Below are 13,801 nucleotides of genomic sequence, written 5' to 3' on the forward strand. Positions count from 1 at the left end.
GAATTCAGGATGAGGAGCGAATACCTTGGGAGGTAGTTTAGACCGTCTAAACGAAACAGCCTGACCTGCGGGTTCCGTAGAGGAATCTTTGATGCCACAGGTCTGATTGATCGCTACAATGAGGCTTTGAACCATATCCCTCAAGCTAGCTATTTGGTTCGAATTCGGCTCAAAATTATCCTCCGAAGGCGCATCAGAGAAAGCCTTGCCTGACTCCGGGGAGGAGGACCAGGGGGAAGTCGACCACAGAGAAGACTGTGGGGCGAGATGGAACGAGAAGAGGACTCAGACAGGCGTTCTTGTCTGGATACTTTGCGGCCTATATTGGAAGTCTCGGACGGAGCACGGACACAAGGGTCTGGGACACCCGTGTGAGATCCGCTACTGATAGAGACAGTGAGGAGGCCCAGCCTGGGGTGGGGGCTTCACTCTCAGGCAAAACAGCAGGGGGGTCCTGGGTGGTGGGCATAATGGGGTTACTGCAGGCCTGACAGAGGGGAGAAGACTGACCTGAGGGAAGCTTGCAGTTACAAGACGAACACGCAAAGTGTTTCACTAAGGCACAGGAAGTAGGGGAAGAAGTAGGAGGCCGGGAGCGACCTCCCTTAGAATTAGACATGACGAACGGGCCCCTGAGGAAAATGCCAGAAGGTTAGGGGACAGGGGGGAAGGGGAGTGTCAATCTGCAGTGCAGAGCTACTCATGGCAGACGCTGCGGTTTCCAGATGGAAGGCTGCACGGCTTGGAAGATGCTTCTCAGAAACGATAGCCCCTAGGAGAACAGGCAGTCACATCTGGGGCACCCTCTTGTCCAGAACTTGCTGCAGGCCTGACAGAACAGCAGTGGGGAGATGGCGAGGATGCCAGGAATTCACGCTCTTGGAGATGGGCAAAGAAAAGCGTTCCTGGCGCTGAAATGAGTACCAGCAGCGGCACCAAGAGTGGTGGGAAGGGCCGCGACGCCGGGAAAAGCAACGCGCTTGCCTGCAAGGCCGCCGCGCCGTATCAAAAAACAACAGTGCCTGCAAGGCCGCCGCGATGGGACCGAAAACAGTGCAGCTGCAGGAGGAAGTGGCGCGGCTGCCTGCACAGTCGCCGCGCCGGGTCAGAACACAGTGAGGCCGGAGGAAAAAGGCAGCGCGGTTGCCTCTAAGGTCACCGCGCCAGACTCCGAACAGTGCGGCCACTGAAGGAAGTAGCGCGGCTGCCACGCGAACATAGCGCGGATACAACGCGAACAGAGTGACGACCCCCGCAGCCATTAAGGAGAAAAACGCCGACCAGGCCAATGCAGCCTGGAAAAAACTCTGCGCATCACTGTGAAATAGGGGCGACTGCCGGATCCCAAGGGACCCCCCATTGACTACCCCGGATATGAGGAGGGACTCAGAGGTACTTTGAGGGTAGGGGTATGTGGAATACTCACCTAAAACATCCCTTGCCGTCCTTACTAACCTCAATCCGGGGAAGATATCAGACATCCAGGGAGCTGATGGACGTCCTCGTCTCCGCAACTGACAGGCTCTGGTGGGCGAGTGGCTGGGAGTCGGAGCTAGGACCGGACTTCTAAGCCCGCTTGTGTGCTAGGATCTTGGTCCTGCTGTCAGATCTATGAGGATATGGGGTGGCAGTAGACGCCATACTCAGTCCATAATGTGGGATTACAGTTGTGACTGTTCACATTGTATCCCTCCGGAAAATCCAAAAAAAGAACGACGCACATTGAGGTAGAAAAGGGTCTAATGAAAGACCCATGTCCACCTCCTACTGACAATAAGCTAAACTGAAGTTCATAATGCCAGTCGGTGGGGTGTACACTGCAGAGGAGGAGCCAACTTTTTTTGTGCATTGTGTCAGCCTCCTAGTGGCAGCAGCATACACCCATGGTTCCTGTGTCCCCGAATGAGGCGATAGTGAAAAGACATTTAGCCAATCTGTATCCTTACCCCTAAACCACTGACAGTCTAGTGAATGGCAACTGTCAAGGTGTGGGATAAATTAGTCAGCAAGTGAAAAGTCAGTTCTTACGAGCCAATGTGTTGGTAACAGGAAGAATAGGCAATTATAAGGACCTAAGTGACTGACAAGCCAAATTTTAATGGCTAAATGACTGGATTAGGGTGTCTCCAAAACAGAGAGGTTGCCTCAAATTAAATGAGTAAAATGGCAAAGTGCTTGTATACAAAAAAAAAAAAAGCAACCTTGGCAATGCGGTAAGTTGACCAGTTACCGGCCACTTCAGTAGGTGGCCAGTTTCCAGAGCAAGAAGAAGATACAACCACTTTAATGTTAAAGACACCATGAGAAATCCATTACTCAATGGGTCAGAGCTGTTTGGTGGTATGAAGGAGACCTGCACAATGATTTAATGTGATGACTGATGGGTGTATGTATGGGTATTTTGTCTAGCTCGTCAGTGCCTATTTAGCTCTTCTTGCTTCCTGAACTCAGTTTTAAAATTTGACCCAAACTACTCTGACCATAAAACTAGAATCCAGCTATATTTATACAGAATTCGGGGGGTTCTACACTTTGTTATTCAGAGCTCGCATTCTGGAGTGGAAGCAAGACATGCATTGCTTTTAGTGGCCACCTTACAAGGCTATACAGCAGGGATCAGCAACCTGCAGAACTCAAACAGTTGTGAAACTACAAATTCCAGCATTCCTTGACAGCAACAAGCTGTGTCATGTTATGTTGGGAATTGCAGAGTGCCAAAGGTTACTGAGTCCTTATATACAGCAAGGGATATGTGCTGTAGATGTATAAGACACGAGTCGTCCTCCCGTGGACAACTGCTCTGACCAATCCAGTATATGACAACAGCTCAAAACATCTAAACCAGATAAATTCCTTTAGGCTGTGTGCACACGTTGCAGATTTGGTGCAGAATTTTCTGCATAAAATCTGCACTAAATCTGCATCTCCTGGCAGAATCCGCAGGTGCGTTTTTTATGCGTTTTTTGTGCACAAATCTGCACAAAAAACGCATCAAAAACGCACCTGCGGATTTCTATTATGGAGGGGTGCAGAAACGCTGCAGAACTGCACAAAAGAAGTGACATGCACTTCTTTGAAATCTGCAGCGTTTCTGCGCAGATTTTTCTGCACCATGTGCACAGCTTTTTTTTTTTTCACATTGATTTACATTGTACTGTAATCACAGTGCAGATCTGCAGCGTTTCTGCAGCAGAAAAATCTGCTGCAGTTCTGCACTAAATCTGCATCGTGTGCACATACCCTAACACATAGAAAAGAAACACCAAGATTGTAAGTTACATACCTGAATTTGCTGCAATTTCACCTTCTGATATTTTAATATAGACGCCACCTTCTTCGGCTACAGAAATAAAGCAAAACAGGTCTTTAGATATTGTCATACTCGTGGCACAATAGAGCTGCTTTATTCAAATATGTTGTCCACTACCCTAACTCTGCTACTGGCTTTGCCATAAATGCTTAACGATTACCGTATATACTCGAGTATAAGCCGACTCGAGTATAAGCCGACCCCCTACTTTTGCCACAAAAAACTGGGAAAACTTATTGACTCGAGTATAGGCCTAGGGTGGAAATGCAGCAGCTACTGGTGAATTTCAAAAATAAAAATAGATACCAATAAAAGTAAAATTAATTGAGACATCAGTAGGTTAAGTGTTTTTTTGAATATTTAAAAGAAAACATTAAATTAGCACTGTAAGTGGAAAAAAGGGTCAACAAAAACAATACGGTAACAACAATAACTTTAAAAGTACAAAAACCATAGATCAATCAGCAACCAAGCTAAAACACAAGTTAAAATCCTTCAAATTCACTGGATTCATCATCTGTGTCTCTAAACAGAGCCTCAAATTCAGCTGGTAAGAGGTTATCAGCATAGACGTTGTCATCATCACTGAGTTTGTCATCACCGTCACTGCTGTCATTCTCATACAAAGCGTGGTCTTCACTGCCATCCATAGCGTTACTAATGCCACACTACTTGAAGGCCCGTTGCACCATGTCCTCTGGAATCTCTTCCCATGCATCACGAACCCACTTTGCTATTAATTCTATGTCCGGCTTCATCAGATTTCCAAGTTTTGACAGTCGGGCTTGACCAGATGACATCCATTCATGCCACATTCCTCGCTCACGGTCTTTGAAAGGTTTATTTAAACACACATCTAGGGGCTGCAATACAGATGTAAGTCCACCTGGAATAACCGCCAGAGTAACTTGAGAAGACTTTGCCAGTTTTTTTATGTCATCAGATGTGTGTGCTCTGAACATATCCCAGACTAGTAATGATGGTTTTTTCTTTAAGGTTGCTCCTGGTCGTCCATTCCAAATTTCTTCCAGCCATTTTTTTGTTCCATCCTTTAACATGCGCGCGCACTGTAATTCGTGGTGGCAATTTGACCTTTTTAGGCAAGGTCTTTCTTTTAAAAATAATGACAGGCCGCAGCTTAGTTCCATTAGCCAAACATGAAAGAACGACTGTGAAGTGGTTTTTTTCATTTCCTGTGGTTCTGAGTAAAATAGTTTTGTCTCCCATATTTGCCACAGTTCTGTTGCTTGGAAGATCAAAAGTCATAGGTGTTTCATCCATATTTCCAATATCTCCCAGGTCATAGTTATGGATCCTTCTTTGTTTTATGATGAATGAATGGAATGACATCACTTTTTCATCAAGGTCTTTTGGCAACTTCTGTGAAATCTTTGTTCTTTGCCGCAAACATAGGCCAAATCTACTCATGAAGCGGGTACACCATCCTGCTGATGCAACAAAATTTTCAATGCCTGGTGCTTTCAATTTGTCTTCTTTAGCCATTTGAAGAGCACGTAAGCAAATTCCCATGCGTGTTACGCAGTAACCATTTTGACGACACTCCATAACCCATTTATGCAATTCAGTCTCTAGAGCCTCGTATGACATCTTCAAACCACGTCGAGCTTTTTTGCCTTTGGAATCTTTACCAAGTCAGCTTTCATTTTCCGCCACTCTCTCACTTGTTTTTCGTTAACACAAAATTCCCTACTTGCTATACTGTTATTGCTTTCTTCTGCTCTTCACACAACCTTAAGTTTGAAACCAGCTTCGTATGACCTGCGTTTTTGTTTTGGTCCAGGATCAGAAGTATTGGGATCCATTTCCAAACGGGATAAAAAAAAAACGTAAAAAAAAAAATCCATACTATAGCGATTAAATTCTCAAAATACTGTACATACTGTATATCCAAGACCACAGACCATGTAATGCTCCATAAAGTTCATGATGGGCCCATAAGATGCTCTATATAAAAATGTGCCACATATAATGCTCCATACAGTTGACTATTGCCCCATAGATGCTCCATATAAAGCTGTGCCCCATATACAATGCTCTGCACCGTTCATTGTTACCCCATAGCTGTGTCATATAGTGCTCTGCACCGTTCATTATTTCCCCATAGCTCTGCCATATAGTGCTCTGCACCGTTCATTATTTCCCCATAGCTGTGCCATATAGTGCTCTGCACCGTTGATTATTTCCCCATAGCTGTGCCATATAGTGCTTTGCACCGTTCATGATTTCCCCATAGATGCCCCATAGCTTCTGCAATAAAAAAAAAATGCCATACTCACCTCTTGCTTGCAGCTCCTCAACGTTCCATCCCGGCGTCTCTCCGCACTGACTGATCAGGCAGAGGGCGGCGCGCACACTAGTGCGTCATCGCACCCTCTGACCTGCACAGTCAGTGCGGAGAGATGCCGGGAAGATGGAGCGGCGCCCGGCGTGTGGAACGGGGACAGGTAAATATGCGATACTTACCTGCACCCGGCGTCCCGCTCCTTCTCCCAGACAGCTGGTATTCGGTGCCGCAGCTTCTTCCTCTATCAGCGGTCACCGTTACCGCTGATTAGAGAAATGAATATGTGGCTCCACCCCTATGGGAGTGGAGTCCATATTCATTTCTCTAATGAGCGGTCCCACGTGACCGCTGAACAGGGGAAGAGCTGCGGCACCCGAAGACCGTGGGACTGCAGGGACAAAGCCAGGGGCCCCGGAAGCAGGTAAGTATGCCTCAGCGCCCTCTCCCCCTCACCCGCCGACCCTGCCGCCGACCGTGAGTATAAGCCGAGAGGGGCACTTTCAGCCCAAAAATTTGGGCTGAAAATCTTGGCTTATACTCGAGTATAATAATCTTTATTTTTATATAGCGCTAACATATTCCGCAGCGCTTTACAGTTTGCACACATTATCACAGTATATACGGTATGTCCCCAAAGATCCCTATATACCTTTTCTGCCAAGCTTTATGGCTTTTGCTTTGCTTCCTGTGCCCTGGCATCTGCTCTATTTTCACAGTCATCACTTCCTCTTCCAAATCATCAGCTCCCGTCTTACTACATTTCCTATCATACCTTGTGCTGGGTTGCAAGCCAGCAGTGAGCACAGACTTGTTTCTCCGCCTAAACTCCTCCCCCAGCATCACACACAGCATGAGCACAATTTTCTGTACAAGACATTGTTACAGAGAGTAGAAGTAAAAACAAAGCACCAGAACTGAGCGAGAATATGATCATGATCACAGGAAGCAGTAGATTTTCAGCCAAAGATCATGTAATCAGGTCAACAGCTCAGGCTGGAAAAGCAAGTTATTTAGTGAAGTGCTTATCAATGGCAGTTAGTTCACATGAAAGACATTTAACGTAATTGTCAGCTCCTTTAATCTGACCAAATGCTGATTTTTGTAGAGGAAAATGGGCTGCTATATCCATTCACTATGTAGGATGACTCAAGTAAAGGTGTATTTAGACCAGCACAAATTTCTGCCCATAGCATTGTACTGTACAAGCAGTGCTCATTTAAAATCCTGTTCACATGGGTCGATACCAACTGTATGGGGCCGCAACAATTGTCAGCACATCTTGTGTACAATCTTGGATGTGTAGACATCAATGATTTTATGGCCAGCATAATCAATCCAATCTGCCGACGACCGAATGGATCAATGATGGGAAACCAGCATTTTGTGGACACTCGTTCAACAATTGATTACCTTGTGTGAACTAGAGGAAAAAGTGTTGGTTGTTAGCAGCTCTCTGCTCTGAGCTACAGTTAGGGCCAGAAATATTTGGACAGTGACACAAGTTTTGTTATTTTAGCTATTTACAAAAACATGTTCAGAAAACAGGATTTTTGGTTGCTTACCGTAAAATCTGTTTCTTGAAGCCTCCATTGGGGGACACAGGAACCATGGGTGTATGCTGCTGCCACTAGGAGGCTGACACTATGCAAATAAAAAAATTAGCTCCTCCTCTGCAGTGTACACCCCACCGACTGGCATTAAACTCTTCAATTAGTGAGAAAGCAGTAGGAGAAAGAACAAGGTTGAAAAACCATAACCACAAACTTGAGAACTGTAAACGCGAGAACAGTCAGAACATATAACAAAAACATTGGGAGGGAGCTGTGTCCCCCAATGGAGGCTTCAAGAAACAGATTTTACGGTAAGCAACCAAAAATCCTGTTTTCTTTATCGCCTCTCATTGGGGGACACAGGAACCATGGGACGTCCCAAAGCAGTCCCTAGGGCGGGAAAACAGACTTCCATCAGGTCAGAGGACTCACCACTGCCGCCTGCAGGATCCTTCTGCCTAGGCTGGCGTCCGCCGATGCGTAGGTGTGGACCTTGTAAAATTTGGCGAACGTGTGGATGGAAGACCAAGTTGCCGCTTTGCAAAGCTGTAGGGCGGAAGCCCTGTGGTGCACCGCCCAGGAGGCGCCGACTGCCCGGGTAGAGTGAGCCTTAATCCCAGGAGGGGGCACTCTGTTCTTGACCCGGTAAGCCTCCAAAATTGCCATTCTGATCCAGCGAGCAATAGTCGCTTTAGAAGCCGGCTGGCCTCTGCGCGTGCCATCAGGAATGACGAAAAAGGAATCAGTCTTCCGGAAAGTGGACGTTCTGTCCAGATAGATCCTCACAGCCCTGACAAGGTCCAGCTTGTTCAACGATCGCTCCAGAGGATGAGTCGGAGCTGGACAAAAGGAAGGTAGAACGATGTCTTCGTTGAGGTGGAAGGTGGAAACCACCTTAGGAAGAAAAGAAGGTGGGGGCCGGAAGACCACCTTGTCCTGGTGAATGACCAAAAACGGAGGACAGCAAGACAGGGCCGCCAGCTCGGAAACGCGGCGAATGGACGTGATGGACACAAGAAAGGCCACCTTCCATGATAAAACTGATAGAGGAATCTCCCTAAGAGGTTCAAAGGGAGAAACCTTCAGAACGTCCAGTACCAGGTTTAGGTCCCATGCCTCCACAGGGGCCCTGTACGGCGGGACGGCATGGGCTACCCCCTGAAAGAAGGTCTTAACCTGTGGCCGAGAGGCCAAGGTCTTCTGAAAGAGGATGGAAAGCGCAGAGACCTGACCCTTCAGGGAACTAAGAGCCAGGCCCGAATCCAGTCCTGCCTGAAGGAAGGCCAAAAGAGAAGGCAGGGAAAAAACCATAGGCGGAACGCGGTTGGACTCGCACCAACGGAAGTAGGCCTTCCAGGTGCGGTAGTAGATCCTGGAAGACGAAGGCTTCCGAGCCTGAATCATGGTGTGAATCACCCGGTCCGAAAGGCCGGACGCTCTTAGAACCGCGGTCTCAACAGCCACGCCGTTAAACTGAGCGACCGAGAATTCGGGTGGCAGATCGGACCCTGGGACAGCAGATCGGGCCTGTCTGGAAGGCGCCAGGGAGCGTCCGCAAGAAGGTTGACGAGCTCCGCGAACCAAGCTCTCCTGGGCCAATCCGGGGCGATCAGGATGACCGGCACCCCTTCCGCTTTGATCTTCTTCAGTTTGGGAAGTAATGGAAGGGGTGGGAACAGGTAGGGCAGCTCGAACTGTGACCAAGGAATGGCCAGAGCATCGACGCCCACTGCGAGAGGATCGCGGGACCTGGAGACGAACTGCGGAACCTTCCTGTTGACTCGAGACGCCGTGAGATCCACATCCGGAGTTCCCCATCGAAGACAAATCTGATGGAAGACCTCCGGATGCAAGGACCATTCCCCTGCCGCGAGGCCCTCGCGGCTGAGGAAGTCGGCGGCCCAGTTTTCCACGCCGGGGATATGCACCGCGGATATCACCGGAACCGTTGCCTCTGCCCAAAGGAGGATCTTGGATACCTCGGCAAGGGCCAAGGAGCTCCGAGTCCCCCCCTGATGGTTGACATATGCCACAGCCGTGGCGTTGTCCGTCTGGATCCGAACTGGAAGGCCCCTGAGGATCCTTTCCCAGTGGCGGAGGGACAGAAAAATGGCCCGAATTTCGAGGACGTTGATTGGCAGAGATGACTCCTGCGGCGACCAACGGCCCTGAACCGTCAGGTGGCGAAAAACCGCACCCCAGCCGATCAGGCTGGCGTCCGTTGTCACCACCTGCCAGTGAACCGGAAGGAAGGACCTGCCCTGGGAGATGAGAGGTGACGTCAGCCACCAGAAGAGAGACCGCTTGACCCGAAAGGAGAGTCTGATCGGCCGATCCAGGGAGAAGACCGACCTGTCCCACTGGGACAGAATGGCTTGCTGAAGGGGGCGCGAATGGAATTGGGCGAAGGGAATCGCTTCCAATGTAGCGACCATCCTCCCCAGAACCTTCATGGCCGAACGGAGGGAGGGAGGCCGAGGACCCTGGAGCGAGCGTATGTCCCGACAAAGAATGGATCTCTTGTCTTTGGGAAGGAAGACTCTGCTCTGACGAGTGTCGAAAAGCATGCCCAGAAAGATGATGCGCTGAGAAGGAATAAGGCAGAACTTCTTCCGGTTGACCAGCCACCCGAAACGGGCTAAGGTGTCGAGAACAATGGACAGGCTTTCGTGGGCCTGAGCAAAGGACGGAGCCTTGATGAGGATGTCGTCGAGATATGGAAATAGGACCAAGCCTCTGACTCTCAAGATGGCCATCAGCGCCGCCATGATCTTCGTGAACACCCTTGGCGCGGTTGCGAGACCGAACGGCAGGGCGACGAACTGAAAATGATCTCGTTGCACTGCGAAGCGCAGGAAACGGTGATGTCCGGGAAATATCGGGACATGGAGGTAGGCGTCCTGGATATCTATTGAGCATAGAAACTCCTGAGCCTCCATGGAAGCAATTACTGAACGAAGGGATTCCATCCTGAAGTGTCTCAGGCGAACTCTCCTGTTCAGCAATTTGAGGTCCAGAATGGGACGAACCTTGCCGTCTTTTTTCGGTACCACAAAAAGATTCGAGTAGAAACCCGTGAAGCGTTCTTTTTCTGGGACGGGAACGATTACCCCGGATTTGAGCAGAGAAGCGATGGCGGAGAAGAAGCCCGGAACTAGAGCGGGATCTCTTGGAGGACGGGATTGGAAGAAACGATCCCGAGGTCGGGAAGCGAACTCTATCTTGTATCCCGAGGATACAACTTCCCTGACCCATGCATCCTCTACTGCGGAAATCCAGACGTCCCTGAAAAGGAGAAGACGGCCGCCCAATCTGGGAGTCGGGCTGGAGTCTTGCTGAGAGTCATGCAGAGGTGGATCTTCCAGTCCTGGGCCTGGAGGGTCTACCCTGGGAGAAGCGAGGACGCCAGGACGGAGTGGGCCTAAAGGACACCGCCTTCTTCTCTTGACGTGCCTGTGGCCTCTGTTGCTGCTGGGAAAAGGAGTTTGACGCAGCAAAGCGACGAAAAGGCCGAAAAGAACGAAACTGTCGTCTAGGAGGAGGGCGACGAGGCTTAGCCTGGGGGAGAAGAGAACTTGTACCCCCGGTGGCGTCCTTAATTATTTGGTCCAGCTGGGAACCAAAGAGACGAGAGCCCTGGAAGGGCAGACTAGTGAGGGACTTTTTGGAGGACAAGTCCGCCTGCCAGGCCTTGAGCCAAACGGTCCGGCGGATGGCAACGGCATTGCTGGAGGCTTGAGCCGCGCAAGACGCGACATCCAGGGAGGCGGAAAACAGGTATTCACCAGCGTGGGAAATCTGGTTGGCAAGTTCCGCTAATTGCGCGGGAGGCGCCCCATCCAGGATACCTCGCCGAAGATCCTTGGCCCATTTTGAGATGGATTTTGAAGCCCAAGTGGACGCAAAAGCTGGACATAGAGCCGCTGAAGCCGCTTCAAAAGCAGATTTCGCGAAGGATTCTATAACTCTATCGTTAGAATCCTTCAGAGATGCTCCGCCGGACAGAGGAAGCACCGTGTTGGTGGACAGCCTGGAAACAGGGGGATCCACCGAGGGAGAGGCCGTCCAATTGGCGGTAAGTTCTGGAGAAAAAGGATATAGCACACCCAGGCGTTTTCCCCTCTGAAAACGCCTAGTGGGGTTCTCTCTCTCTCTGGACAAGATTTCCTCGAATTCAGGATGAGGAGCGAAACATTTTGAAGGTGGTTTGGCCCGTCTAAATGAAACCGCCTGATCTGCGGGTTCCGTAGAGGGATCCTTGATGCCACATGTTTGGTTTATTGCCCCAATGAGGTTCTGGACTGTCTCACTCATGGTGGCGATTTGGTTAGGATCCAGCTCCGAAATATCCTCTGAAGGCGCATCAGATAATGCCTCGCCTGACTCAGGGGAGGAGGATCGGTGGGACACCAACCGCGGGGGAGGGCCGAGCGGCGAGATGGAGCGCGAAGAGGACTCAGACCGACTTTCCTGTCTGGACCTTTTGTGGCTTATCAAGGAGAGCTCTGGCGGCGGTTCCTGTGACCCGCTGGCTACGGCCGGGGTCTGCAGGGGTAACCGATCAAGCGCGGACACCAGGGTTTGAGATAACCGTGTTAAATCGGCCACAGATTGTGACAGAGAGGCGGCCCAGCCTGGGATGGGGGGGATCACTCTCGGGCGGAACAGCCGGGGGATCCTGGGCAGTGGGAACAATCGGGTTGCTGCAGGACTGACACAGCGGGGAGGACTGACCTGAGGGAAGTTTGCTGTTACAGGACGAACAAGCAAAGTACGTGACTAAGGCAGAAGAAGAAGTAGGGGGGCGAGAGCGGCCCCCTTTAGAGGTAGACATTTTGAGAGGTCCCTGAAGATGCCAGTGGGTTAGGGGACAGTGGGGCAGAGGGGGGTGTCAGTCTGCAGTGCAGCTACTCACGGACCCGTCCTGAAAGATGTCCCACTTGCCGGTGGAGAACTCCTGCCCTGAGGTGCTGGATTCTGTGCCCACGGAGGATGCAGTGGCGAAGGTGTGGGGCGCGCTGCGCGAGCTCCTGCAGCTAAGAAGCGGTGAGCACACACAGACGCTGTCCCTGGAGGAAGGGGGCGGAGCCAGACAGGGGGGCGCCGATGAGCAGGCACAGTATGTCGGGCGGGAGAAAAGCCCGCCCGATGAAGAAGGAAGTGGGCGGAGCGCGGCACCGGAAGTAGGCCCCAGGAAAAGCCGGGGCCTATATTAGAAGCCGGTGCCCGCTGAGAAGAACCCCCGCGGCGCAGACACTGCCCGGCACAGCGGCGCTGAAGCCGCCGCATGAAAGAGAGAGTGCTGCCGCCGGATAAGAGCCGCCGGAGTAGGCCCCGGAAAAGCCGGGGCCTAAATTAGGAGCCGGTGACCGGAGAAAAGATCCCCGCGGCGCAGACGCTGCCCAGCAGAGAGGCGCGGCAGCCGCCGCATTTAAGAGAGGGAGCGCTGCCGCCGGTGAAGAGTCGCCGGAGTAGGCCCCAGCTGGCTGTGGAGGTGAGCGACGCCTGAGGAGCCGCCGCATAGAACGCTGAGGGGGGAACGCTGAGGGCAGCTGGTACGCCGCAAGTAGGCCCCGGGAAAGGCCGGAGCCTAAATTAGGAGCCAGCGACCGCTGAGGGAAAAGCTGCAGGCAGGAGTGTGCCGCAAGCAGGCCCCGGGAGGCCGGGGCCTGAAGGAAGAACGGCGACCGCTGGAGGAACGCGGTGGGGCATGGAAAGGTAGCGCGGCTGACAGAAAAAAACGCCACGTCAGAAAGAGCCACCGCGCAGGGAACGGGGAAAGTGCTGCAAATGCAGCGATGACCCCGCGCTGAGTCCTGGGAACCCCTTTAGAAATACTCACCTAGTAAAATCCCACGTCGTCTGCTACTAACCTTGAGAAGGTATCAGACGTCCATAGGAGCTGCTGATGGACGTCCTCGTCTCCTCCGACCGACAGGCTCTGGTAGGCGAGTGGGTGGGGGAGGGGCCAGGACCGGACTTCTGAGCACGCTTGTGTGCCAGGCTCTTGGTCCTGCTGAGGGATCTATGAGGATACGGGGTTGCAGTACACGCCGTACTCATAGTCCGCTTGTGGGACTACAGGTGTGACTGCTCACCCTGTATCCCATCCGGAAAAAAACCTGAAAAGAAACGACGCACATTGAGGTAGATAAGGGTCTAATGAAAGACCCGTGTCCACCTCCTACTGACACTAAGCTAAACTGAAGAGTTTAATGCCAGTCGGTGGGGTGTACACTGCAGAGGAGGAGCTAATTTTTTTATTTGCATAGTGTCAGCCTCCTAGTGGCAGCAGCATACACCCATGGTTCCTGTGTCCCCCAATGAGAGGCGATAAAGAAATGCAATTATATATATAACATGGGCTGAAAGTGCACACTCCCAGCTGCAATATGATAGTTTCCACATCCAAATCGGAGAAAGGGTTTAGGAATCATAGCTCTGTAATGCATAGCGTCCTCTTTTTCAAGGGACCAAAAGTAATTGGACAATGGACTCTAAGGGCTGCAATTAACTCTGAAGGCGTCTCCCTCGTTAACCTGTAATCAATGAAGTAGTTAAAAGGTCAGGGGTGGATTCCAGGTGTGTGGTTTTGCATTTGGAAGCTGTTGCTGTGAGCAGACAACATGCGGTCAA

At 50.9% G+C, this 13,801-nt stretch overlaps 1 protein-coding gene across 1 annotated transcript in view; it reads right to left on the minus strand.

The window, feature by feature from the left end:
• TRMT1L (tRNA methyltransferase 1 like) overlaps nt 1-13,801 on the minus strand; it is a 107,048-nt gene that overhangs the window by 11,205 nt on the left and 82,042 nt on the right. The window contains exon 15 of the mRNA XM_069751901.1: nt 3,284-3,340. Within this exon, the coding sequence (XP_069608002.1) occupies nt 3,284-3,340 (57 nt within the window). The remainder of the gene's footprint in view (nt 1-3,283; nt 3,341-13,801) is intronic.

Source organism: Ranitomeya imitator, chromosome 2 (genome assembly GCF_032444005.1).
Source record: "Ranitomeya imitator isolate aRanImi1 chromosome 2, aRanImi1.pri, whole genome shotgun sequence".
NCBI classification, from domain to species: Eukaryota; Metazoa; Chordata; class Amphibia; order Anura; family Dendrobatidae; genus Ranitomeya; species Ranitomeya imitator.